Consider the following 27,344-nt stretch of genomic DNA (forward strand, 5'->3'; position numbering starts at 1 on the left):
GAATTATACTGCTATTGCCCATGAAAATGCACCAGATTTTTTCTCTTTAATATGTATGTTTTTCACTACTTATATCTTATCTTTTTTTTAAAGTTATACAGTATATGTAACACAGCACACCCATAGTATTTGTCTAAAAAATAAGGTTAAAAAAATGTTGTAAGACAGCTTTTGCAATATGAGTGGAGGGATGACTTAGAACTAAGAACTAAGTTTGTTTCAACTAATTGAAAATTTCTTGACAACCATGTTAAACAGTGCTCTCTTAGTCTCGTATTGGCCCAACACTACATTTTGTCACATGTCACATGCAAAGAGAAAAGAGATTAGTGTTTTCAGGAAGGTTGGTTTAATTCATGTTACTTAAAATGAGGGAATTCATTCTTCAGCAAAATGACTTTTATTGTGTAAAAAACATGTAATGTATTTCAGTGGTGGTTGAACAGAGAATTCAAAAGCTGTATCCAATCACAGGTGAGGGTTCAGGTGAGGGTTCAGGGTGCTGCCACTGCTCTCATGATGTTAGTGTGTCCAGATCCAGGACTCCAGCCAGTCACCACGATTACCATATCACCAGACTTAAAGAATCCTCGAGCTTTACCTGAACACACCCACACACACACACACACAAAACAAACACACAATATTGTTTTATAAGTATCAAAAATATGAATACTATTTTCTCACTCTCTTATAAATCTCTCTAATTTAATGCATTAAAGGACACACATCACAGAAATCCCAATTTTCCTACTTACAACTGTAAAGCATGGTGATAATTGCATCATTTTTATGGCTGTTTCACTGCCAGTGGAACTGGTATTTTATACAAACTGGATGGATTTTTGATAAACCCTTTAACATAACTTCAAACAATTAGTTAAAGGGTTGGAACATGGACACAACTGGTGGTTTAAAGAGGACAATGACATTAAGCTTTTGGAACGGCCGTCCAAAGCCCTCAAAAATATGTGAACTGTGCCTATTAGTGTTAAATTAAAAAATAAACCAGTGACAGCCAAAAAGTGACATATTTAAACCTCTAACCACATCACCACACACACACCTATATCCATGCCGAAGGTGACGCGGTCGTCCACATCATCTGCCCAGACCTCTTTGAGTGGGGTGTGGAAGAGGGCGGGGAAAACCCCTCGCAGCAGCTGAGACTGACGGGCCACCTGAGCATTTCTGGTCACAGCGATGATGGGACAGCGTGGACGGTAACGAGATAGCAGCTGAGCAGACCTGAGAAGACAAGACCAAAAATCAGGATTAAAACAACATAAAAAGATTCAGCAGACAGAATAACAGCAGTACAGAGGTGCCTACTACTAATGATAAAGAACCAGTGAGGATAGGGTATAAAAAGAATAATAATTATCTTACCTGCCGGTGGTGGTGAGGACGATGATGGCTCCAGCACAGCATTTAAAGGACGACTCTACAGCTCCGATCGCTGTGACCTCTGTGGGGTCCCGACTCAGAGGGGTCAAACGCCTCAACTCCTCAAACAGCTGCTGATGGAAGATAGCTGCTTCTGCTTCCCTAGAAATCTGAGAAAAAAAAAAAACAGAGAGAAACAGGCAAACATGGGAGTGTTTATCAGATTTAAATAATAATTAAGAGACAAAAAAAAAGTTTTTTTCTTAAATAAGTACAAATAAACACACACACACGACAAAAAAAATAACAGGCTTAGCATCAATACACTTACACACACACACACACACACACATACAAGCAAACCTACTGAGTGCATCATGGCCACGGCCTCTACAGGGTAGCGACCTTTAGCTGTTTCTCCTGACAGCATAACACAGTCAGCTCCGTCCAGCACAGCATTCGCCACATCACTGCTCTCAGCGCGGGTCGGCCGAGCATGAGACACCATACTCTCCAACATCTTAACACAAACACACGCACAGGTTACAAATGTGGGCTGAGACAGTTTACAAAAATAATTACATAAACCACATTGCAGCAAAATTGCTTATTTAAGAACCTTTAAAATAGTTTAAAAGTAGCCAATCAACATGCCATTACACAGAGTGTATGTCATTTCACACTGCAGCAGGATATAATTGGATTGGTTAATGGATATCGTCTTAATACCTATTGGGCACCCACTGGCACGGATATGCTTTTTGTAAAAATAGACAGATAAAAAAACGTTTTCTGTAAGTACAGATAGAAACCACTTCTCTACAAAATGAGCTGAGATTTGTAATTCAGACATAGTGGCTTCTGGTCTTTTCTCCACCCTGAGGCTCTGTCTTTTTATAGAACCCCTTTAATGGCCACAGGGAAGGGTTTTCTTTCCAACCTCCTTCCACTACTACCACCATTTATGATATGTGTTCCTGTGTAAAAAAAAATCTCTTTTTTTATAGATGTATTCACAATTTTTTTAAATAAACATTTTTGTAGTCTCACATATGATGACGTTGTGTTATAAAGATTATGACAAAAAGAATTTGAATAAAAAAATGATTTTTAAATGGAGGGTCATAATGTTCTTGCCAGTTTATTACTGTTTGCCTTTTCTATGTGCCAACATGGACACATAAACAGCCCTAGCGAGAAACTGCCGGTCAGAATAAGTACCACACACTGCAATGTCCACTATGGATGGTAATGCCTTCTATGAAGTATTCCTGTTACACAAGTGACACTGTGGATTCAGGAATATTAAATGCCTGCATATCTTTAGGAATGTAATGTACAATCCATCACCCACTATCAGGCCTTGCTTGAACTCTGATAGTGTTTGATTGTGTGTCCTTTCAATGAGCACACTGGCCAGTCTCACTAACAAGACAACACCTCACAACTTATGCAGGTGCAAGTATTCTTAAACTGTCATCTGAGGTTACCTTACACTTACATTGCATTGAAATAGCTAAGTACATGGGTTTAAAAACTCCCCAGTATGTACACACACATACACACGCACACACACACACACACACACACACACACACGCAAACACACACACAGACCCAAACACACACACGCACACACACAGGCCCCGCTCTTTCCCTGCTGTAATGCTGTCAGGCCACATAAGGCAGTTTGTTAAGACAGGGATAAAGCACTTTGACTCAACATTGCTGCAGGTAAACAGTGTGAGTGTCTCAGTGTGTGTGCAGGTGTACAAATTTGTAAGTCTAGGTGGATTTGTGTCTGTGTGTGTGTGTGTATGTGTGTGTGTGGGATTAAAGTCCTGTAGCTCAACTGACACACAGGAGTCTCAGATATTATATATTTTAGTCAGCAATGGGGTTTAACCACATCATCACAGTATAAGCAGCTATGGCCGCAAACAATCTAGCAAGATCTGAGTGCTTCTATTTAATTATAATTTCATTGTTTTGTGCATTTCTGAACTGTACTAAATTACACATACTGTTGGGTATTTGAACAGTGAGACAATGTTTGTAGTCTTATCTCCGTGCATTACCTAAACAGAAAAGTTTATTTAGCTGGTGGAAATGCAGCTACTGCATAAAAATGGCTGTAATTTTTAAAAATAAGAATATAAAGAATATATATTATTTTATTTATATGTTATATAATATATAACATATAAATCTAAGAATATAAAAGTCTACAACTCAGTTTTACCTAATTTTACATCCATTGATGTGGTGTATAGAGGCAAAATTGAAAAAAAAAAATGGTGGTGTGGTGTGGTGGTGGTTGTGTTGTTTAAATACTTATGCACCCTACTGTAGTACCTTACTTGCTTATGTTGATCTACACTGCAAAAAATAACAGGTGTCATGTAACATTATCAATATCATTGCAGTTGCATCAATAAAATTGCAACTTTATTGAGGGTAAAATATTCTTAACTTCAAGTGGGAGTTCATAAGAATGAATTCCAAAAAAAAATTCTGTTTTGGAAAGAGTAATAGGAGCGATTGCTACAGACGAGTAGCTCTCCAGTCCAGAGGGTTGTTGAACCCAATTGCAGAATTCAAAGCAGGTAAACCCAAGAAGAAAGGAAAAAATAAATAAATAAACACAGCGCTCCTTACGCGGGATCAAACCTGTGTCGTCAGGGTCGCGGTCCAATGCACTACCGCTGCTCCAGCTAGTGAATTGGGACACAGCTGGTGAACAAACACCCTTATAAAGAGATAGGGAGCCCAAGAACGAGCGGAAAATCTAGAGTGGGCAGAAACTAAAGTCACACCGAACGCAACAGAGAGACAGGGGGATGTAAACAAAAGCTAGCCAGAAAAGCACTTTATTTATTTATTTTTTTCATTATCGTTCATTATAGTTCAAACAACCTCACAGGCCAGATGTTTTATGCTTTCCTATTGTCGAACTACATTTGTTTGTTTCAAACTATTCTTTTTAATTGTGTTACAATAGGTTTATAAACATGTGTATACTTTTGTCTGTGTATGTGTTTCTGTGTGTGTTTTCAACCTGTGTAGCGCAGATGACTGGTTTTCCTGCCGAGTTGCATCGTCCAATCATCATCTTCTGTGCAATGAAAACTTTCTCCGCCGGAATCTCAATTCCCAGATCACCACGGGCAACCATCACTCCATCACTCTCCTTCAGGATCTCATCAAAACTACAGAGGAAGAGCGAGCAGAGAGAGAATGAGAGAGAGAGAGAGAAAGAAAGAGAGAGAGCTACATAAGAGGACATGTAGGTTTATATATAGTACTACATGCAGAATACATAACTACTACATCCACATCATTTATCATTAATGCTTAAACCAGAACACACACAGAACACAACATGCACAGCCTTCACTCTCTTCATGTCCCTTTTTTTACACAATGCAGGGCAACAGTCCCACACCTTGCAATATACAGAACATATAAATGTATAAAATGTCAAAAGAACATCTGCAGAATATGTTTCACATTCCTCTTCCAGACAAAGGTTTTTAAAACCATGGTGATGACTACAAATGATCTATGTAGCGTTTCATACATGACACGTATCTATTTAATACATCAGCACTAAGATGTTTTATTAAAATACATCAGGGTAATATATTATATAGAGTATTTTATAAGATTTTAGTACACATTTATAATTGCATTTATATAGTTTATATAATATTAGTCAACATTGATTTTATTCAGTTAATTTTTAATAAAAAAAATAAATAAATAAAAAACTACAGCCTGCATATAGTTAACAATAACAATACACTGATAAGACATTTTTTTAAATTAATATATAACATCTTTGGGTAAACTGTTTATATTGCTAATAAATTGATTTTAATTAACTGCATTCATGAGGTATATTAAGAAGTGATGTAATTAAATAAGTAAAACATTCCTATACAGCTCTTTATGGGTAATAAATAACAAATTCAGAAAAACTGATTCGGAAACTGAAGTGGTCTCTTTTTACGTTTGAGTAAAATTAACATTGTTGTTTTATTCTATAAACTACAGGCAATATTTCTCCCAAATTCCAAATAAAACTACTGTCATTTAGAGCATTTATTCGCAGAAAATGAGAAATGGCTGAAATAATAAAAAGATTCAGAGCTTTCAGACCTCAAATAATGGAAAGAAAACAAGTTCATATTCATAAAGTTTAGAAATCAATACTTAGTGGAATAACCCTGTTTTTTAATCACATTGTTCATGCATCTTGGCATCTTTTCCTCCACCAGTTTTACACACTGCTTTTGGATAACTTTATCCCAAGTTTGTTTATAAAAACAACAAAGACTTTAAAATAAAAAAAATCTTTAAAATAATCTTTCTGACTTATTATGAGGTATCCTCCTCCATTGCATTAAATATTAATGGTTAACAGTGAAGGTTGACTTAATTTCTCCTTTCTAAAAGTAACAGTGGCAGTAAAACTGTATACCACAGTTAAGATTAAACTATGGGGATTAATCTGTAGTTTGTACGTGTCCAAAACTGTTCCTAATTAGCGTGGGAATCCTGCATGATAATGTCGCAACATTTCTGACAACAAAATTTAATTCTTGGTCGAATTTTTTTAATGAAATATTCCAACACCAGTTAAACGCACATCTGTCAGTTCTATAAAGGTTTGCATTGTGTTTTTTCAGAACTGGTCAGTAACTCACTTCTGCACTCCTTGTCTGCTCTCCACCTTGCTGATGATTTTGATGTCTTTGCCTTTCGGTCCTAGTGCATGGCGCACAGCCTGGACGTCCTCAGCACAGCGAATGAAGGAGGCGAAGACCATGTCCACTCCCTGCTCCACTCCGAACTGCAGGTCAGCACGGTCCCGCTCACTCACTGCAGGCAGGTTCACTAACTCGGCCCCCGGCAGGTTCACACCTTTACGGCTACACAGGGTTCCCCCATTCTCCACACGCGTGTTCACCCACCCGTCACCTGCAGCACAGAGACAGAGCAGCTTGTGTCTACAGGAAGACATGCCAGTGTTGCCTGTTGATGCTGTTTTTATTTACATGATTAAATTATTTTAAGAGTGAAACATATTTTGTGTGGGAGACCTGGCAGACATATATGTGTGTGGTTTAAAACAGGATTTAAGACTGGCAATGCATAAATACATGTGTTTAAATATCTGTAAATAGACATCACGGGCATTTCTATATATTTTCCTCACATTTTTGGTGTTGTTTTGTAAAAGTAATGGTTTTTAAACTGTGGTATGGGTACCTCTAGCAGTACTAGAAACATCCCAAGGTGGTACACTAGATGACCTCTAGGATAAAAATATTAAGGACTGAAATCTATAAAATGTGATAGGTTTCCTGTACCAGTAATTTTCCTACCATTATATTTGTTTGTGTTTAGTGCTTTACACATTAGAACCTGAAACTACTGTATGTAAGCCTTCACTCTCATAACAACAGTTTTATAAGTTTTAACATCAGTTTCATTGGCCCTAGAGTAAAACCTTGTGGAACACCACAAGATATGCTATATCAACCAGTTATCAACTGTTCACAACATTTCTGCATTAAATTCATACTTGTTCTTTTCCTCTGTCTAAATCCTTCTTAGATCTCAGTAAGAATACTGTATTAACCAGAATCAATTATCAAACTACTCTAACGATTAACAGAAATTATTATTTTTTCACTGTTGTTTTGGATTGCTAACTAGCAAGCTTGCTCTGTACACATCCACCAAGTACATCAAGTTCAGCAACTGGGGAAGACTACATTTGACTGATTATGCTGTGTTCATCTGTAGACATTAGATTTCATGCTAAACACTGCAGCACAGATTGTGTTCCAGCTGACTGAGTGACACCACATAACAAGGCTCTGTTAAATGCACATGGGGTTATGAGCTTATTTTGGCTGTGTACTAAATAGACACAGAACCAAAACATGAATACTGTGCTGTATGGTATTACTGTTAATAACACCCAGCACCCAAATTTCCACCTTGTGCCCAATGATTCTGGGTAGATTCTGGAAAAACACTGACCCTGATCAGGAAGACATAGAGAAAAAGCTGGATGTACTGTAGTAATTGGATTATTTCATGTTTCATTTTGTTTGGACATCTTTTAAATTACCAAATGAAAATGAGCAGATGAGAAGATAGATCTACAGATTAAGTACTATGGTATGTACTTAAAAATTAGTAGGTAGTAGGTATAAACACTGTAATATAGGATTTTTTTTTTCATTTTGTGTAGAAATGATCAAAAAGCCAATTTTTTCCTAATGGTGTATAGGTAGATATTTGGGCTCTCTCACTGTTAGGATATTAGAAGAAAGACTGAGGGCCTTATGAATCAGAAGAACATTATTAGACAGTAAAATCGAAAAAATTACCTTCACACTTTTCAGTGGGCAAAACTAAATTTGAGAGAAAAATATTCCACTCTTGGCCAAAGGTGGAGAACTCCTTCCTGCACAGTTTTGTTCTTTTCCTGCTGAAGCACATCTGATTCAACACACTCATTATTCAGCTCACTGGCTGGCAGCCAAACCTACATACTGAGTGAGTAGGAAGAAACTTACTATTCTGGACGGGCATGGACACAATTCACACTTTAACCCTGAATTATAATGAGATGTAGGATGGTGGACCTAGAGAGAGCTGGACAGACAGAAAGCATCTGACTGCAGATCAGTGTGGCTTATAGATTAATGTTTACATGAGTTTTTTGCATCTCAAAAAGTCAGGTATAACTGGCCCTCAAAGGGTAAGATCTTGCAATAAGTGCTCAATCCACAAATCCAAATTTCCAATTTTCAAATTAATTTTTTACACCCATGTACAATAAATACAGTGTCCAAATGTCTCACTCACACAGTTTACATTCAACTTAGTCTGTTTCTCCAAAAGTGCCCAAACACAACAGATTATATATTTACTAACTAAATATTAGTATCTTCCACGTTTAAATATCATCTAGACATTTAAATGCTTTTTAAATCTCATTTTCTGCTGTTTCTATTGTTTTTAGAGATGGAGGATATGGCAGAAATAATCGCTGACTAATTGACTAATCAAACAAATAATCATCAGATTATTTGACTACCAGAATAATCATTAGTTGCAGCCCTAGCGGAAACCCCTTCTGTTGAATGCATTCACCTACTTTAAGTTGTAAATGGAAACACACATCTTTAGGGAATTGGGGATAAGGTAAGGTGTTGATTATCCAAGATCCTGATCTTATAAAGGCTCTTGTCACTGAATGCAATCAAATCCTGAAACTAGTGATCCAAAATCTAGTCAGTTCTACAACAAACAAAACTAGGATACATTTCAATAAGTTTGATTTTGGAAGAAACAATGAATGAGCAGGTGTCCTAATTCTCCTGTCCACATAGTGTACGTATTAAAGGAGTGTAGACCAGATGGAATAAGGCTTTTGCACCAGTTTCAGGTGCAAATAGAACACAGTCCGCCCATGCATTATATGCATTGTACGTGCAATGAACATGAAAAAACACTGAATTCAATTTTGTCTCTTATACATATAGATATGCAAGAGGACTGTGCATCACACAGGAGGAGAGTACAAACACAGGAGGAGATACTGGAAGAGTGCGTAGTTACCTATGCAAAGGTCAAGTTTACTGCTAAACTGTGTACCAGATGGCAGATGCTCTCGAGTCCATGTCACTGTTTCCCCAGTTTTAAAGTTCAAGTGTAAAATAGAACACTACAGAATAATCCTCTTTCCCTGTGTGCAATTCGTGGATTGGCCACTGAATGGTTAGTGATTAGCTATAGGCTTATGCTGCGTTAAATTTGAACTTACAGAAAGAGCCTTCACAAACCTCAATCTCTGAGTCCAAGATGGCTGCACCGCACATCCACAGTAGTAAACACAGTAACAATATACAGCTTATTGGCACTTCTATTTATTTGTGTCTTAAATCAATTAAGTCAATCACACACTACAAGATACAGAGTACTGTTTTAAGGTGTTAGGATGCTTGAAATATTGATTTTTGCATTCTTATCAATTTGTAAAGCTAGCAATTCTACCCTGTAACAATGCTAACAATGATAGCAGATATGTGAATGTCGCAGTCAGCTTGAGAATACTGTCATTCCAGCTCCAGCATCTAATATTCAGGGTAAATGGAATGCACCATTAGTTTACATTAGGTTCAGAAATGTTAAAAAGATGTGGAGGCCACAACAAAGCCAATTTTATCCAGACATATTAATTTACCCATTTATTCTCAGGCATTTTCAACAATTATTTAACAGTTCTTTAAAGGTCTCATAACATTGTTTTTTATTCGTTTTAAAATGTCTAGTTGTGGTCTGTAGTATGAATGAATGCCATGTGAGCGTTTTTTGTAAAAAAAAAAAAAAAGTGCTCTGGTGTTTCTAATAAGCCCTGCTTTAGATCACTGAATTACTGCTCTCTAAAGAAAGAAAGGATTTAGGCTCTTCCTCATGAATATTCATACATGCAAAAATATTGCCTCTGATTGGCTAACAGCGCTGCAGCAGAGAATGCCTACCAGCCTTCCCCCCACACCGTCAATTTTAGAGCTCTAAAGCTCAAAGGACAAAATGTTTCCAGAGATATAGCCTTAGTCATAAAGATACAGCACTGAGCAGTAACGCTCTCCCCGTGGCTGAGCGGATCTACCCTCCCTGCAGCAATGATAACGTTTCTTTCAGCTAAACTAACACTTCTAAACTCGTACCTCAGACTTGGTGATTCGGTGCTTGGACAGTTTCACCACATCGAAGCACAAGAGTCTGCTCTATATCATAAAATCCAAAGTGAATGGCAGTCGCTTTGACCAGTGCTCTGTCGAGTTGTGCTGCCTTGTCAAATCGTGCTTCCCTAGTGCATATTAAAGGTCTTTGTAAATCATGGAAACAACCAGAGATCCGATTTAAACCTGTAGTTACTTACACTTAAGATATTTAACGTTAACCAGCTGGTGTAAAAAGAAGCTGTAAGCTCCTCCTTAGCTAACGAGACAGTGTCAGCTCTGCTGCAGCCTGGTTTTAGCTCTGTATGCGGGCGGCCCGAGCCGAGGTGGGCAAGGCCATGAACTCACGAGTTGACGAGTTTTCCTGATTGACTCGTTTTTCTGAGGCTTTTCTTTTCTAAGCTACTGCAGACAGTGTAGGTTGAAGAACAGTTTCATATGAAGCATGCATGTACAACTCAGATAGACCTATTGTATTTCACAAACAACAAGAAAAAGTAAGTTTTTACAAGGAAAGAAGACCTTTAACTTAGCAACTTCAGTATAGTGAGTCAAACTACAGCAGGTGTGTGTGTGAGGTACCTATCTCTTCCACTTTAAGAGCGATAAGTCCGTCATCAATGTAGATCCTGGCGCCTGGCTGCACCACGCTTGGCAGACTGGGGTAATCCATCCACACCCGAGTACCGTCCGTCGAATCTCGCTCTGCTTCCGCTGTTACCACCTTCACCTGCGCCCCACGCTCCAGATTCACCTCAGCATCTGCATTCTGAACACACACTTTTTAAGCATTTCAGACTTTTTGTGGAGTTTTGCTCCACAAAGAAGACACAGAAAAAGTTTTTTTTTTAAACAAATCTGGTCAGCTTTCTCAGTGAGCAGCACATTTTAATATTCAATAATCCAAAAGTCATGGGATAAGAACTTGTATGTCTCATGTACCCTGGAAGCTATTACATGTTGAATGTGACGACCAGAGCTGCTTTTCTGTTCACACAGACAATTTTAGCCACATAATGTTGGTCGTAATCATTACTATCTGCTGCACTGTCCACTGTGGTTAGAAATCCTTATTGAACATATTCCTGGTTCACCCTTGACACTGTGAATTGAGGAATTTAAATGCTTGCACATTTTTCTTTGGTATGGAATGACCCATCCATCAAGCACCCACTTTCAGACTTTGCTTTATATCAGGGCATTTGTATCTTTATTTCATCATCAGTGTGCATTGTTGTATAATAATGTGTGGCTTGTCTTTTATTTAGTTTATTTTAATCACTTCTGACTTAATGACATCAGAGTTTAGGGACTACATTTTAATATTAGCCAGTAAGATAACCCGGGCATGTTTACCCTTGGGTTGATTAATAAGCATAGACCTTGGAAAATAAATAAATCAGCATTCTTTGTTTAACCACCACAGCCTGTTGTATTTATTCTTGTACATACTGCTTCTGCCAAACCACTTGCCATTTTTGCAAAATATTATACAGCGACATGCAAAAGTTTGGCCACCATTGGTCAATCATTGTTGAACAGAATTACAAAGGAAACAGAAGATCATTTGTCAGTGTCAATGTCTGTGATGTCACAATCAATTGATCTCTAATAGGCATGAAGTCAAACACTTGACAACATGGGCCTTTCCAAATGCTTCTGGGTCTTTTCCTTTTGGTGATTTAGAAATTGTAAAAAAGTAAAATATGAAAGTAGTACTGCTTGGACTATTACCAAAATATGGGTCTTTTCTAGCCTAGCAATTCACAAAAACATACAGGGACACCTAAACCTTTGCAGGCTACTGTGTTGTTTTTTATTAATTTCTATGCTAAGAAAAATGAGAATGAAAATAAAGAATTTTACAATACATTTAGCTTTTTTGTATATACACAGCCCATCAAAACCTTTCATACATCTATTTTGAACACACTTAAAACATATTTAATGTATATGCTTTGGTAAATAATATTTTGAGAAAAAAAATGTAACTTGAACTCAAACATCATGTATTTTATCAGCATTATTTGTAGGATTGCAGGTGTTTCAACAACCTTTTGGCAAAACAAATAAATTCATACAAGCAATATTTAAAGTCAAATCATTATTTAGGCAAAATCTAGTTCCATGTTGAATTCCAAGTCTCCTTGCAAGGCCTTCAGTTTATGGTCTAGAATAGGCTTGTCCCAGAACAATTGATAGTTTAGTCAATAGAAGACCACATAATAAATCATAGTAATGCAATTTTACCTTTTTAAAAAGCAATAAACTTTTAATTAAAACGAATAAAAAAATATAAAGAATATAAAAACCTTTAAATACTCTAAATAAATTAATAAACATACCAGAATGTCAGTGTTTTCATGCCCTTCTTCTAAGTAAACACAATGAGCCGTAATGAGGTCAGCAAAAATCCATATATTGTACGATAACTAGATAATGTAATTATGGTGACAAGCCGAGCCCAGAATAACCCACATCTGTCTTTTTCTACCGTAGTGTCTTGGCATCCGTCCCAGCCGTCCTAGACTCTGGATACACAGGCATCTTCACAGAACATACGGTGGACAAACAGCTGAAGTGCCGTGAGATCTAGCAGTGACTCTGCATGTGCATGGCCTGAATAAGAGACCCCTAGGAACTGGATGTGTCATACACATTATACTGGCCATCCAATTTACTGAAGGGGCATGCCATCATGAATCAATAACACTGTTTGTCCTTCTATAATAGAGGGACTGCTTCTGCTGCACTTATATAACTCCGCTATTTAACGGACCTAGAAAGAAATCACAACATAGTGCCAAGAGTGCTGTCTGTCTTTTACTATTGCCTGTGGAGAAAATGCTTTAGTTTTCAATTTAGAACTCCGTAAAACAGTGCCACATGTCTTTCACCACACCAAGCGTGGGACCGTTTCGTGGTTATTTGGTTTCATGGTTCTTAAAGAAAAAAACATTACTGCAGGATGTTTCAAGCTGTTTCTTTTGGTTTGATATTTTGTAAGGTGTCTTGAATGTCTTATTTAGTTTTTTAGGTTTAGGTCCTTAAAGAAGTAAAAAAATTAAAGAATATATATCAAATTTGAGATACATGTGATTTTGCTACTAAACAAATCCTAACATTAGAGGAGAAGTTGCAGTATGACCGGAAAAAATCTTTGTTTGGTATAATTTATTGGTCCTTTTATTTTCATCTGAATGGTTTCAGTTTTAAAATAATTAGTGCATTCCTAATTAAAATAAAATAAAAAATACAGTTCTATACATCTGAGTAGTTTGACAAACTCATTAGCAGCGTTATTAGCACCATGAATATGAGCGGTTGAAAGCTCCAGAATAATAACATCAATGCAGGAAAGAATCCATGATCTCCAAATCAAGTAGTGAGTGGGTTGCCAGTTTAAAGCTAGAATTTTTTTGATGGCACCCAGATTGTTTTATCCACACAGTTCAAATTACATCAAGACTCATATTTAGAACTGGATACTCAGGGACTGATGAGAGAGTTGAAGAGTTTATCTGTGTTTTTGGATTACTCAGATCTTTGGATTAAATAGATTTGTCAATTAAGTCTGCATTTATATTGAAACACCATAAAAACAATGTTTGAGCTACATGTGTGACCTAAGTGCACAGAAAACCAACACTACATTGATCTTAAACACATACAGAGACCCACACAGGAACCTACACACCCACACACTCCCACTCTATCTATGTCTTACCCCTTGCACAAGCCCAGTGCGGATTTCTGGCCCTTTAGTATCCAAGGCGATGGCAACAGGTCGATAGCAGAGTGGGTCAGAGGTCAACGTCTCCACAGCTTCCCGAATGTTACGGATGGTCTCACCATGGTACTGAGAGATACAATAACAAAGAGAGAAAGACAGAAAGAGAGAGAGAGAGTGAGAGATTGTTATAATGGTTTCTTCCTGTGATGTGCTTTTAACAAACACACACACATATATGCACATACACACACAGACCTGGTGACTGCCATGGGAAAAATTGAGACGAGCAATGTTCATTCCAGCTTTCACCATTTCCTGCAGCTTTGGAACAGAGCGGGATGCAGGACCTGCCAACAGCCAGCACAGCAGAAAAAAGAATAAGAAAATAATTCAATTCACTAATTCAAGCTCTACAAGTCAGTCCCAGAACTAACTATATAACTAACCGATGGTGCAGATGATGCTGGTGTTGCGTGCTGTAATAGGCTCCTGGTCGATGTCCAGCAGACACAGGTGTTCCAGGAAAGTGTCGGCCATAGAGGCGTCCAGCTGCTGCTTCTGGATAAAGGAGTCCGGCAATGCCATGACGTCAGAGTAACGTCTGATTCGTGCTGAGAAAGAAAAAGAAATCAAATATTATTGGATTGGATCAATTGAAAGAAAGCAAGAACACAGTGATGTACTCCAAAATCTGAGATGTAAAAAAAGTTTAATTTCGAATTTAATACTATGTTTTCCATAAAAAAATGACTTTTTCAAACTAAATTAAACTCAAACTAAAATTTCTTTTTTTTACGTTCTTGTCCAGATTAGTCTTGTCGCGACTTATCGTATGATTTTTTGTATTTTTGTAACCACGATCATTCTTGCTGACATTGAAAATAGCCATTGTGTTTCTACAGCTAGATTTCTGCGAGTCGTGCTGTGCTGCTCCCTCGACAAATCTGTCAGACAGTGACATCTATCGGTTAGGAAATCAGTGTAGTACACGCAGAGCTTTCGCATCAGTGACAGTGCACAACCCCCCTACATTCCACAGTTTATTTTTTTTATAAAGTTCTGTTAAATATTTAGTGCAGTTTTCTCAGAAACCACAGGGTCCCAGTGTGGTTGTACTTTATTTATTTTATTTATTTAAGATATTAAAATATTGGAAGCCCAATGCCTGTTCCTAATAATAAAAAGTTAGTTTCACTGTAAAATGGTGTAATAGTATTATTATGCTAGTATATTATTACTGTGGCACATTGTATTTAAGCTTCTTTGGAGAGCCCAAGAAGCAGGGAAATTACAATTTTCTATAGTGGTGCTTTAAAATGACAATATTATCGCTTATCCCAATAATTTCTGGGACAATATATCGTCCTGAAAATGTTGTTACCATGACAGGCCTAGTCCAGATTTATATAAAAACGTATATCATCACTCGACAAATAAAGAATAATAAATACACTTTACACTGTTTACACTGTATACTATAAAACAATTAAACAATTGTCATTGTTGCTTTTTATCATTGTTTAACACTGTTGTTGTTATTGACTACTGTTGTTTAACTACTGTTGTATAATGCTTTTACACTGTTGCATGCAGCACAGTAAAGCCAATAAAGCTATTTAGAGCAGCAGTGAACTCAATGTGAGTGTGAGTGTAGGCGTGTGTGTGTAAGAATGAGAGAGTTTAATAATAACCCCATATGTAAGTTTTAATCATTTTATATATAACTGTAACCTTCCACAGGCATTATTATACAAACAGAGGGGATGCCAACATAGCAATAGTGGTCCAGTGCTGATAACTGCTACTTGTTCAAACTTACTGTGACCTGAATATTTACAAAATTTTTAAAAATTAGACGTAAATGTAATATTTATTTCTGTACATTTTAAAGGCAGATTATATATTTTGATATTATCTCATTAGCCCAGAATCATCTAAAACATTTATAGATATATATTTATAGATATGATTAAACCCTCCAGACCAGTGGCACTTATTTTTAAAGCAACTTTCACTAGTTAATTTGATATTTATCATACATCCATTATAAAAACAACAGGTGAACTTAAACTGAGTGTGCATATAAAAGCAAGAAAGCGATAAATAAACTAAAAATACAAACTAAGAAAGGCAGAGCCATCCAAACGAGAAGACTAGTAATGGAGGAGAATCAGAGGAAAGTGAGTCTTATATATGATCAAACTAGGCTGAGACTGTGTTCCAGGAAGCTAGTGGCGTCTTTATTATTAACTTTATTTATTAAATCAAAGGAGAAACAGCAGACAGAGTGAGACAGAGAGAGAGAGAAAAATCAGCTTCAAGGTCGATAGAGCTGCTGCCCAGGAGAGAGGTGCTAGATGGACAAAAGAGTCAATACTGTAAAAAAAAGAAGAAAAAATGGCTAATGCAGACAGATATGGAGTAGCATACAGTCTTATTTTACAATAAAGTCTCAGAATAGACATCCAACATCCTGAACTCACTAAAGCTGTTCTTGTTTAATGCAATCAAATGCTCACAGCAATGTTCCAGAATCTATTTATGTACACATAAAAGTTAAAAAGCAGATAAACAAAAAAAAACATCAGCATTTATTTAGAAGTAGAAGTTTAGAAAACTATTCACAAGTATAATAACAGCTATTAAAGCTACTGCAGATATCAGCATGCACCAGCAAAACAATCATTTAAAAATGCCTGTGGTTTTGGGTGTTTGTGTCCCAAAGCATATTGGCCTTGGGCTGGGATGGTGGAATCCAGTAGATAATAGATTTTTCCGCAAGAGAATGCTCTAAAAGAAGAGTCTAAAACAACAAGAAAGCCACTGACTGAAGCATCTAAATGGCCTGGTTTATTACTGCTGTGTCAGTGGCCTCATGTGGACTCTGTTCTAAACCAGACTAAAGAGCAGCGTCCATAAACACACATCCATAAATCTGCAGTTGAGAAAACATTCCTGATCTTCACAAGTCACAGAATTAGAGTATTAGAAACCCACTAACTACCAGCTATTCAGCAACAAAAAAAAACAGCAAATAACTACAAAACAGCTTTAAAACATGCAGCAACAACCTGTTCCCACACAGAGGCTACACTTCCATACAGAAGCTGTACTCCTACACAGAGACTACATTCACAAACAGAGGCTATACTCCTACACATAGGTTCTATTAATGCACTGAGACTATACTCTTACAGGTACAGCACATGGGCAAACATCCAAGAGTATTTCAACTCACATGCAACCCACCCACATTTTTAATAATCAGTTTCAAACAAAAACAACACAAAGCACAATACACCAAAATGTATTGTTAACGTGACATGCGCTACTGTACACAGTTCTTTTGGGTCTTAATTAAATATGTGACATGTTTGCTACAAAAACCCACAGAGATCAACAACACAGTATGGACAAAAAATCTGATGTTCAATAATACATTTGGGAATCCTGAGATCGAATTTAAATGTAAGCTCCTCAAAGGTTTCAACTCAAATATTTAGGTGCATAAATTTAATGGGGACCTCTACCCTGCTTTACCTTGCTCTGCCTCCAGCCTATTTGTTTCACGTGAGCACAGTCTGCAGCCTGAAGAGTGCCCTCCTCTGTTGATGCACACAGGTAAAATACTATAAAAATATTATTCATCTTACAGCCATTCTAAACAGTCCTGTTCATAATGGTCAACCTAACCCCCCAACTCCCACCCTAAGCAATCTCATGCCATATAACTATGAAAACATATGTCTTATACCTTTGGTTTTACCTCAAGCTGTATCCACTGATTCCCTATTACCTCAAAATTGCTGTGCTAAATGGCGCAGAGTGGTCCAGCGGTCTAAAGCGCTGCCACTATGAGCAGGACCCCTGCTCGAAACCCTGCTCATGCAGCTTTGCCATCAAGCTGCCGGCGCTCAGAGGGAGCATAATTGGCCCTGCTCCCTCCAGGTGGGTAGATGGTGCTCTCTCCCCACATCACTAAAGGGTGATGTTCACAGCACAGAGCGTCTGTGATCGGATGTACCGGAACTGAGTCGCTGAGCTTTCCTCCGAGTGTGCTGGCTGCTTGGCAATGCTGCATCAGCAGCAGCTCGAAAAGAAGCGGTGGCTGACTTTACATGTATCGGAGGAAGCATGTGCTAGTCTTCACCCTCCTGGTGTGTTGGGGCATTACTAGTGATAGGGGGAGTCCTAGTGAGTGGGTTGGGTAGTTGGTAATTGGGAAGAAAATGGGAAAAATCTAAATAAAAAGTAAAAAAAAAAAAAATAATAAAAAAATCGCTGTGCTAGAAGCACCAAAACATTCTACACATACATGGACGACATACTTCCAGAACGGGAACCGAGAAAGGCTGTAAAAGATTTCTTTATTTATTCTTAAGCTGGCACTCAAGACTAATCTAAGGCTGGGGAATCTATATGTTCTGAAAACGTGACAGGAAAGTATTAAATCTGCTGGCACAAGATCAACAGACTGGGGAAGCTAATGCTAATATCAACAAGACCTGAAGTACTATCACTGTTTGCTGCAGCAAGTTAAAGACAAAAGTTAGAGATACTCAGAGAGTGATAAAATTCTATTTTCCCCTGTGATGTCAGAAGGGGAGCCACACCTGAACAGGTTTTTGAATGCTGTCTAACTGGATGCAATCTAACTGGAATATCTGTTTTTACACTCTGCTTTTTGCCACCAGGCTTAACAGTGCATCCTCCCACCCCCTCCTTAGCCTATCAGAAAAAGCAAAAAAAAAAAACATTACTCCCTGCCAATAAAGCCACCACAGACAACTGACTATTTGCATATATTGATGTTTTAAACACACTGTATGTCAATCAGTCCCATCGTTTTTAGATTGCTTTATGGGGGAGGGTAGATTTATCTATTTTTTAGCAGGATTAATGCGCAGGCAGGCAGGTAGAATTTATAATTATAAGTCACTACTAGGTTAAATGAACTGTACACACACAAACAAAGGTTCATAAAAACGTTTGATAATCTATGCAAGTTTTGGTAAAAGATAACACATTTGTTTCACGTGGGGAGGTGGAAAAATTAAATCATTATAAGATTTAAGATAATTTCTCAGTGTTTTTAGTCCTGTCCAAATATGATGGGTTAGTTTATGGCAGAGAAAACTACCCAAACAAAATCAAATCTTTGGCAAATAGGAGTTACATACATTCAACACTCAGTCAAGAAGATGAGTCGAGAAGATGAGCAATTGTAGTCCTCAGAGGTGGACATGAAGCATCTCAGCACACAAAAATATATAGAGAAAGGGCAGTGTTTGTGTACTATTAGACATCACATGCCTCCGTGAGATTATACTCTAACTTCAGTAACCTTCAAGATTTTCCATTTCCTGTGTTGATCTGATTAATGACAAAATCAGATTTTTCTGCAGTTATTAGATTATATAGTGAATGTACACACACTCAGTGTATTGTGTCATCCATAACATACATACAGCTCATACATACTTACAAAACCACTTCAGTTCCTGAATCAGTTTCTCTGATTTTGCTATTTATAGGTATATGTTTGAGTAAAATTAACATCGTTGTTTTATTCTATAAACTACGGACAACATTCTTCCCAAATTCCAAATAAAAATATTGTCATTTAGAGCATTTATTTGCAGAAAATGGGAAATGGTTAAAATAACAAAAAAAAATGCTGAGCTTTCAGAACACAAAAAATGCAAAGAATACAAGTCCATATTCATAAAGTTTTAAGAGTTCAGAAATTAATATTATAAGAATAATTAAGAATAACCCTGGTTTTTAATCACAGTTTTCATGTATCTTGGCATGTTCTCCTCCACCAGTCTTACACACTGCTTTTGGAAAACTTTATGCCAGTCATGGAGCAAAAATTTAAGCAGTTTAGCTTGGTTTGATGGCTTGTGATCATCCATCTTCCTCTTGATTATATTCCAGAGGTTTTCAATTTGGTAAAATCAAAGAAACTCATCATTATTAAGTGGCCTCTTATTTTTCCCAGAGCTGTATGTCATATGTAGTACTATAAGTGAGTTGTAAGATTATCATTGCATTTATTTATTCTGAAATCTCTTATACTGTGTAAAACATTCATAAGTTGGCTTGAGATCTTGTAGTAAAATTGCATTACCACACATCCCCAGGTAAGACCAATCCTGCTGTAATAGGACTTTATATTCAGTTAATTCGTTAAATGAAACCATTGCTTTCTATCTTAGGTTTGGCCTTTTTCATTTTCTTTCTGTGCTTTGTCTCTTGCTGTAACAACACACACACACACACACTAGCCTTTCGAGGTGTCAGAAAGCAGTTCACAGAAGATCACAGAAAGACAGAAGACAAGTAGGTCACACACACACACAAACAAACTCACACACACACTCAGTCACTCACTTTCACATAAGAATTTAGTCACTAATGATCCATAGGTAACACAGTCTCTGTTTCTGATTCCTGAGAAGCTGAAATGTTTCCCTCCCTGAAACACAATCACATAATGACAAGCTCACAGTCTTCATATACACAAGTCGAAAGCATTGATCCACACTCGTCCCACATCATCTACTCTCCACTTCCTCACATCAGCTCCAGTCTGTGGCCCTTCCCTTATGCACGACTGCACACTCACACACAGCTGGAGAGATTAACTGGATATGCTCAGCATTAATGAAGACCCTGAGCAGCCTATACAGCTCTTCTGAATGTCAGGAATACAGATTATATAAACAAATAATAATAGTAACAATGTAGAGTAGGCATATATTAAATTAACACAGTTAGTGTTCATTTAGTTATATTAATTACATTTTATTGAACACTGACAAATTTAGTGCACAGATGCATCTGTTTTTTTATATATTTTAATTAATATCCACTGGTGTCAATTTGTAGTTTACTACATTATTACTACATAACATACTACATTGTAGTTTACTACAGAACATTTTAGACACATAGAAAAACCTACAAAAAGGCTGCAGTATTTTGTCTTTATATCTTTATAATTTTGACAGGTGAATTTTTTTAGCAAAAGAAAATTCACACTGTTCTCATTTCCCATGATATATATCCACTAGAGACAGATTATATCTGTCCAGTAAAATTTTTACTTGAATCCTGAATATTTGGAGATATTTGGAGTGCATTATTAGTATCAGGACATTCTGGATCATTGCCTTCTGTTACAAATCTGATAAAATTCTTGTATTTTTTCATATATATATATATATATATATATATATATATATATATATATATAAAAAATACAAGAATTTTATATATATTTATTTATTATATATTTATATATATATAACTGTGTTATATATATATATATATATATATATATATATATATATATATATATATATATATATATATATGAGTAACAGGTTTTAAGCTTTTGTTGAACAAATTAACAATGAATTGACTAAAACTTGACTTTTTTTATTTGTTTTTAGTTTTTCTAAAACTCGACTAAAACTACAGTAAATTTGCCAGTTTTAAGTCAGCAATGCCAGTCCTAAATGAACTCTAAAATTGATTTAATACTAGCAAATGAATTGTTTAACAATAACCACATGACTAAAATGAGACTGAACTAGTATACATTTGTTCAAAAGATCAAAACTAAATCAAAATATCAAAATGTCAAATTTAACACTGGTAAAACATTGAAGCTACAAGACTATGTCAGGTTTTACATGTATACAGAATAAAGTGTAAGCCCTTAGTTAAAACTCTTGGTGCTACATTTATCTACCTGATTAACTAACCATAGTGAAAAAGTCTGTGATACTATACCTTACAATGCAGGGAACTGCTAGTTAAAGTTCCTGCAGTTTTTGTGAGACTATTAGCACAAATTTGGAGCAAAGGTCAGGACACATAATAATGATCTGAAAACCTTGGTTTGTTTGTACAGAGACACGCTGAACTGGATTTCATCCAGGCTGCAGCTGTGCTGAGATCCGTGTTTTTTTTCCTCATGTTGAAACTCTTAATTCAGTTCATAAAAGCGTTGCTGTTCAGGTAATGAGTTGAATCAGGGCTGGAGTCTGACACGTGTGCTCTAGCTAGAGAAGTGCAGAGAGTGTAGTGAGAGAATACAGTACACAGTGCCAGAATTGTGACACAAGGCATGACTCAGCTTGACTCAGTGCTACAAAAGCAAACAATGTTACTGACTATAGACTGTATTTCTCTGCTAGTAGTGAAGCGATGAAACAAAGCACTATCAGTGTTTATATGTAGTGAAACACAATGATATCAGAACCGTTCTGATATCAGCAGATAATTGCTTAAAAGTATTAGTACTGTACAATATCTGTATTTGCCAATGGATTGAACATAATTCAGATTATCATAATATATAGATGATGTTACATTTCTCAGTTTTATTTATTTTATTGGTTTTATTTTCACTGCTGAACCTCTACTAATACATGCTGTGCCATTCTGTAATGCTGTAATCTATATGTATATGATTTTCCATCTAAATGTCCCAATACATACATTTAATAAATTTGTATATATCAGCATCACTACTGACATGTTGCTACCACACAAAAAACTCTATTTGTGATGTTTTCCAGTTATTTAAACAGTGTAAATATGGCAGTTTTTCTTTGTGTCAGCATTTCATGGTAAACTGGACCAAAAGAAATGCTCGCAAATAACTTGCAATAACTTTGCAAGTTCTTTTGTCAGGGTCCCTTTTCTGGCCCATCTCTGTGTTTGTCATTGCTGTGCTTTGTTTACCATGTGTTAAGCATATGGCTGCTTTGTTTCTGTCTTGTCTCTTTCCTAGCTCTGCCCAGTGTTTCCACCTATGTCCCATTTGTTGCGCAACACTTTCGTTATCTTCCCCGGGTGTCCTTTGTCTGATCTTGTGCATGTTTCTATGTAAGTTTATGGTTTATTTTACTTGTGTGTGTTTTGTCAAGTACAGTACAAGTATAGTTTATTTTGTTTCTTTTGATACTTGTTGCTCTGAGTTTGTTTCTCTGTTTTACGTTTGCTTAATTGGTTTAAAGTTTGTCTTGCTTTGTTTATCACTTGCAATTACACCCGCAAGTTGTGAAGGGCTATTTATGAAGCATGACAGTAAAGATGTAGTATATATGCTTTTACATTACAAACTTTTGACCCTAAATTCACAGTATATAAACACACCAGGATGGTGGGTAAACCTGTGTTATGCTTATTGCTTATGTCAGTAACCCACAATGTTTTTGTACAAAGTACTAAGGCTGTCTCAATCAGTGTTTCTCTATGTAACTGAGGCTATGTGTATGGTTTGTAACTATAAGATATTTTTTATGTGAAAATTGTAGATGATACAGGAGAGAACTTAAAATATTTCCAATAAATGAAGAACACTCGTAATGCCACAATCTAAGAATAAGCTGATTATAGTCACTAATAAGTGATTTTTTTGGTTTTACCTTACAATCCTAATAAATCAGTATTATTTCACCATGTGATGAGCTTCAACTGGTATAGTGGTGCAAAATGTGTGGAGTTTCACTAAAGTAAGTACTTAACTGTTTGTCAGACAGCTTACTGCTGTAGTAGAAAGGAGACCTGTTATTTAATAATGAACTTTGTCATGAACTCTGTGACAGTGACTTAATGTTTCAGACTGCCCTTTTAAATGAGAAGGTTTATTGCCACTAAAGCACAGATATATCATGAATCTATAGACCAAAAGTTATACTTTCCTGATGGTTCAGAGCAAATAATAAAATAATTTGTATTTAATCATCATTTTACATTCTGGTAGTTGTTTGTGATATATCACTGTATGTGATATATTTTTACATTTTTCAGCTTTTCAGTCATTTTAGAAACATCATTATCTCTGCTCATTCTACCAAACACATCTAAAACTGCAACCCAAGATATGCTGTACATCACTGTACATATAATTTGCTACCTTTTCTTACACACATATTGTGCTCATGAACCATGCAGCAATGTGCTCAAGTTTAGCTCCTCTTCCCTTCTGGACATATCGTCTGGACCAACTTACAGGCCAGGCCACCACAAAATCCCCCTTGTACACAACACTGCACTCACCTCCAACAGGTACTCACTTCTTTACATACCCCAGCTATACATACCCCATCTCTACATATGCCACTGTATAAACATCCAACAGACACACGTACACCACTGTCACACACACACACCTCTTAAAACACACAATTTAAAAAATGTTGTTTCTGTCAAACCCACTGCACCGTCACACTGGCTGTGTAGTAAATTTCACCATAATAATGCACCTACCTCCCATACTGATCACTGCTGGAATCCAACCAAAAACTATCCTCTTTTCAGCTCAGAGACACTCCAGCGCTCTGCACAGCACACACTCTGTTCTTAGTGTAATGACATCTCTGGCAATTTCCCCATTGCCCCCTCCTGACATTTACTCTATGAACTCCCTTAGGTCAGGTCATCCTCCTGCAGAGAACAACTGCTCTAAAAAGAAACGTCAGGACTTTGCACCTGGGTAACAGTTTAAACAAGCAAAAATCTTTGGCACACAAAAAAGTGTGTGTTCAGGTAGCCACTGCATCATCATGTAAATTTGTATAAAGCAATATGTACACTAGTGTCAAACCAATGAAAAAACTGTCATAGATTGTGTCAAAATGGCACTGGATCATCTTCAGTGAGGAATCCTGCTTTTGTCTTGGTGTAGAGGACCTTCTCTGAATGCACACTCCAGTGTTCTATTTCAACAGGATAATGCTGGTTCACATGCTACTTGTCTTAAAGACACAGATACCAAGCCATGGCCAAACTGCATCACCAGACCTATCCCTGATGGTTGGGATGCTATTGGATGCTTTATCAAGACTCGGACACACCCGTACAGCAGAATTTGATGGAACAATGTGAATAATTAAGCTGCATGTGTTTGATTTTTTTTTTAAAGGACATCATTAGGAATCTTTACAACAAGATATCTGGCATGGCAGAGTTGCAACTATTTCTTTAATGATGAGTGTACAAACATGTAATGGTAGTGTGTTAAATGACACATAATACACCTGTTCTTAAATCTGAGGAGGGAACTCAATAATTGTACTCCTTCCACTTCTGTGCATAGAATTCAGATTCAGATCGGCAAACATCCTTTACAGGAGGTGGGATTGAGGGCCCTGTTTCTATGGTGACCGCTGTCCTTCATCTCTTTCAGGTCTGAAGGAGCCTGGGCTGATGTTAAACAGACTTGCAGGAATCTAGTTATTGACCCAGTAGGGTGATGGCTGTTCAAGTGCACACAGAGCTATAGCTCAGAGGGAGAAGATATATTTCCCATTTTCCATGAAGTGAATTTACATAAGGTAAAGAAAAATTGAAATTAAAAAGCAGAATAAATTTGATTAAGTGGTAATTACTTCCCCACACTGTTCAACATGTCAAGTGTTCACTGAACCACTTTCATTCTTACTTCTACACAGAGAGAAATGATAGATCAGCAGAAAATCAGATTCACACCGTTTGTACACACCATGTAGACTACAAGTAAAAATCAGGACACCTTTGTTCCAGATAGTAGTATTCTAACAGAGTATGTATTATTGTGCATCACTTGCTGTTACGGTTGTAGTAGTCAAAAACAGGGATCCTGAAAATGTTAATCTGTACTTTTTTATCAGTGTATCTGTACTTTTGCCTGTGTTTGAACTAGCAAACATGTTTGATGGCCTACATCATGGGAATGGGAGAAAATGTGTAATGTTGTTTGCCAAACTATTGCTTTACAACTGTTGCTTCCATACATGCATGTTCCTCTTTAGTACCTTGTCATGTGAGCACTTGCAGAATTGTATGAACGGAACTCTTTCTTGATTTGCAGGATTTTACTGCATGTGAAACATTATAGTTACAACATAGATCAACAACTATACAGTTACAAACACCTATATAAAGTCATAAAGATAAGTATGTAGTTATTTGTTTAAGGCCATATGAAGTTCCATACTGAGCTTAGTTTAACTAAATTACATGTATAAAACATCAGATGTGAATCTCCCTTCAAAATTTAACCATCCCTCATCACCAAGTAAAATTAATTACCTAGTCCAGAGAACCTTAACAATACATCAGAAATGTGGTACAATACAGCAAAAATAAATAAATAAAAACAATTTCCAATTCACACTGACCTTGTAAACATTTGTTTGACAATAGCACTGTATTTATAATGTAATTGTCAGTATTATTAGGTATGTATAGTTCTGTTTCCAGGCCGTTTAATTGTTCATGAATTATTACTACTACAACAACCATAAATACTACTACCAATTTTACTATATACTCTAACTAAGCAATTATATTGTACTTCCTAAATAGGACATCTGACTTTACTGTATGTAACATGATTTATTGGATTGTTCTAAAAAGTCTAGTCTTAGTCTTAGGGGCGGTTTTCCAAACTGGAATTAAGCCTAGTATTGGACTACACAGCTTTTTAAATGGAGATTTTCTATAGTAAGAAAAATATAGCCTACACCTAGGCTTATTAAATGTTTATTAATGTTTATTTTCTCTATATGTGCATTACAGGAGTAATAAGGGTCACTTTGGTGAAATGTTTAGAGAAAAACTATAACAGTTTAGTGAAAGCAGGTTTTGACAGACTGCTAAAACAAACCAAACAAAGATTATTAGCATTTAAAAGCATTTAAAAGAACAGTAATATTGTTTATAGTTCCTAATAGTTTATAAGTAAATTAAAGATTAGTGTAGGTCTTGTACTTAAATAACTTCTTATACAGTTGCTTTCTCAGTAAATATGATTTTTGGAAACAGCATGCTGATTTTACCCACTTTTTTATTCTATCCTCACCATGACCTCCTAAAACCTTCTCTCACAGCACCCTGGTTCTGTGGGAAGCTCTGGCTGTAAATTAGTAGCTAGAAGACAAACAGACCTTTGTGCCGAAGCTCTTCAGGAACACACACCTTTCCCTGAATTAGAGCCTCTGAAGAGAAACTACAAACCACACTAAACATCCCCACAGTTTTACAGACACAGTTAAACAGTGTAGTTACCTGCAACTACAACAGTAAAAAACTCATTATAGAGTCCTCTTCCTATATTAAACACGCTGAGACTCAGAACAGCGTGCAGAAGACGGAGAACGAGTTTTCAGTCTTAGCAGAATTACCTCAGAAACAACAACAACAAGGCTAAAGTTAAAAAGAAACCGAAATAGTGCACGAGCTAACAACAGGTTTAACTCCAGACGCTGTGTGTGAGGTAAAACAGGTGAACTGTCTCCTCAGGTGTGTGAAAGAGGTCCTACCTGAGGGAGAATCGGATCAGGAACAGGGTGCAGATATATCAACACCAAGAAGTGTCTTGAGGAGCACTGAACATACTGCCAATATAAGAGGATAGCTTTAGCGCCATCTTATGGGCAAGGCGTTTCCCAT

The 27,344-nt window shown here is 36.7% G+C and overlaps 1 protein-coding gene across 2 annotated transcripts; it reads right to left on the reverse strand.

Annotated features, from left to right (window-relative positions):
* Positions 1-381: 381 nt before the first annotated feature.
* On the reverse strand, positions 382-27,295 carry pklr (pyruvate kinase L/R). Of its 2 annotated transcripts, none has more exons than XM_007256898.4 (11): positions 27,215-27,295; positions 14,336-14,500; positions 14,145-14,236; positions 13,884-14,015; positions 10,739-10,925; positions 6,095-6,368; positions 4,444-4,594; positions 1,754-1,906; positions 1,390-1,556; positions 1,067-1,248; positions 382-601 (listed from the first exon to the last, which is right to left on the reverse strand). In XM_007256898.4, the coding sequence occupies exons 2-11, from the start codon at positions 14,472-14,474 to the stop codon at positions 495-497; spliced, it is 1,584 nt and encodes a 527-aa protein (XP_007256960.3). In that variant the 5' UTR covers positions 14,475-14,500; positions 27,215-27,295; the 3' UTR covers positions 382-494. The 2 variants fall into 2 exon arrangements, with proteins under 2 accessions (XP_007256960.3, XP_007256959.3); XM_007256897.4 differs by lacking the exon at positions 27,215-27,295 and adding an exon at positions 24,180-24,291.
* Positions 27,296-27,344: the final 49 nt, after the last annotated feature.

The sequence above is a fragment of the Astyanax mexicanus genome, chromosome 6 (assembly GCF_023375975.1).
Source record: "Astyanax mexicanus isolate ESR-SI-001 chromosome 6, AstMex3_surface, whole genome shotgun sequence".
NCBI lineage: Eukaryota > Metazoa > Chordata > Actinopteri > Characiformes > Acestrorhamphidae > Astyanax > Astyanax mexicanus.

Coding starts and splice junctions, on each gene's coding strand:
- pklr (XM_007256897.4), bottom strand. Junction 10,926..13,883: donor GCACTGGGCTTGTGCAAGGG/GTAAGACATAGA, acceptor GTGTGTGTTCAG/AATGCAGATGCTGAGGTGAA. Junction 1,557..1,753: donor CCGTGGCCATGATGCACTCA/GTAGGTTTGCTT, acceptor TTTTTTTCTCAG/ATTTCTAGGGAAGCAGAAGC.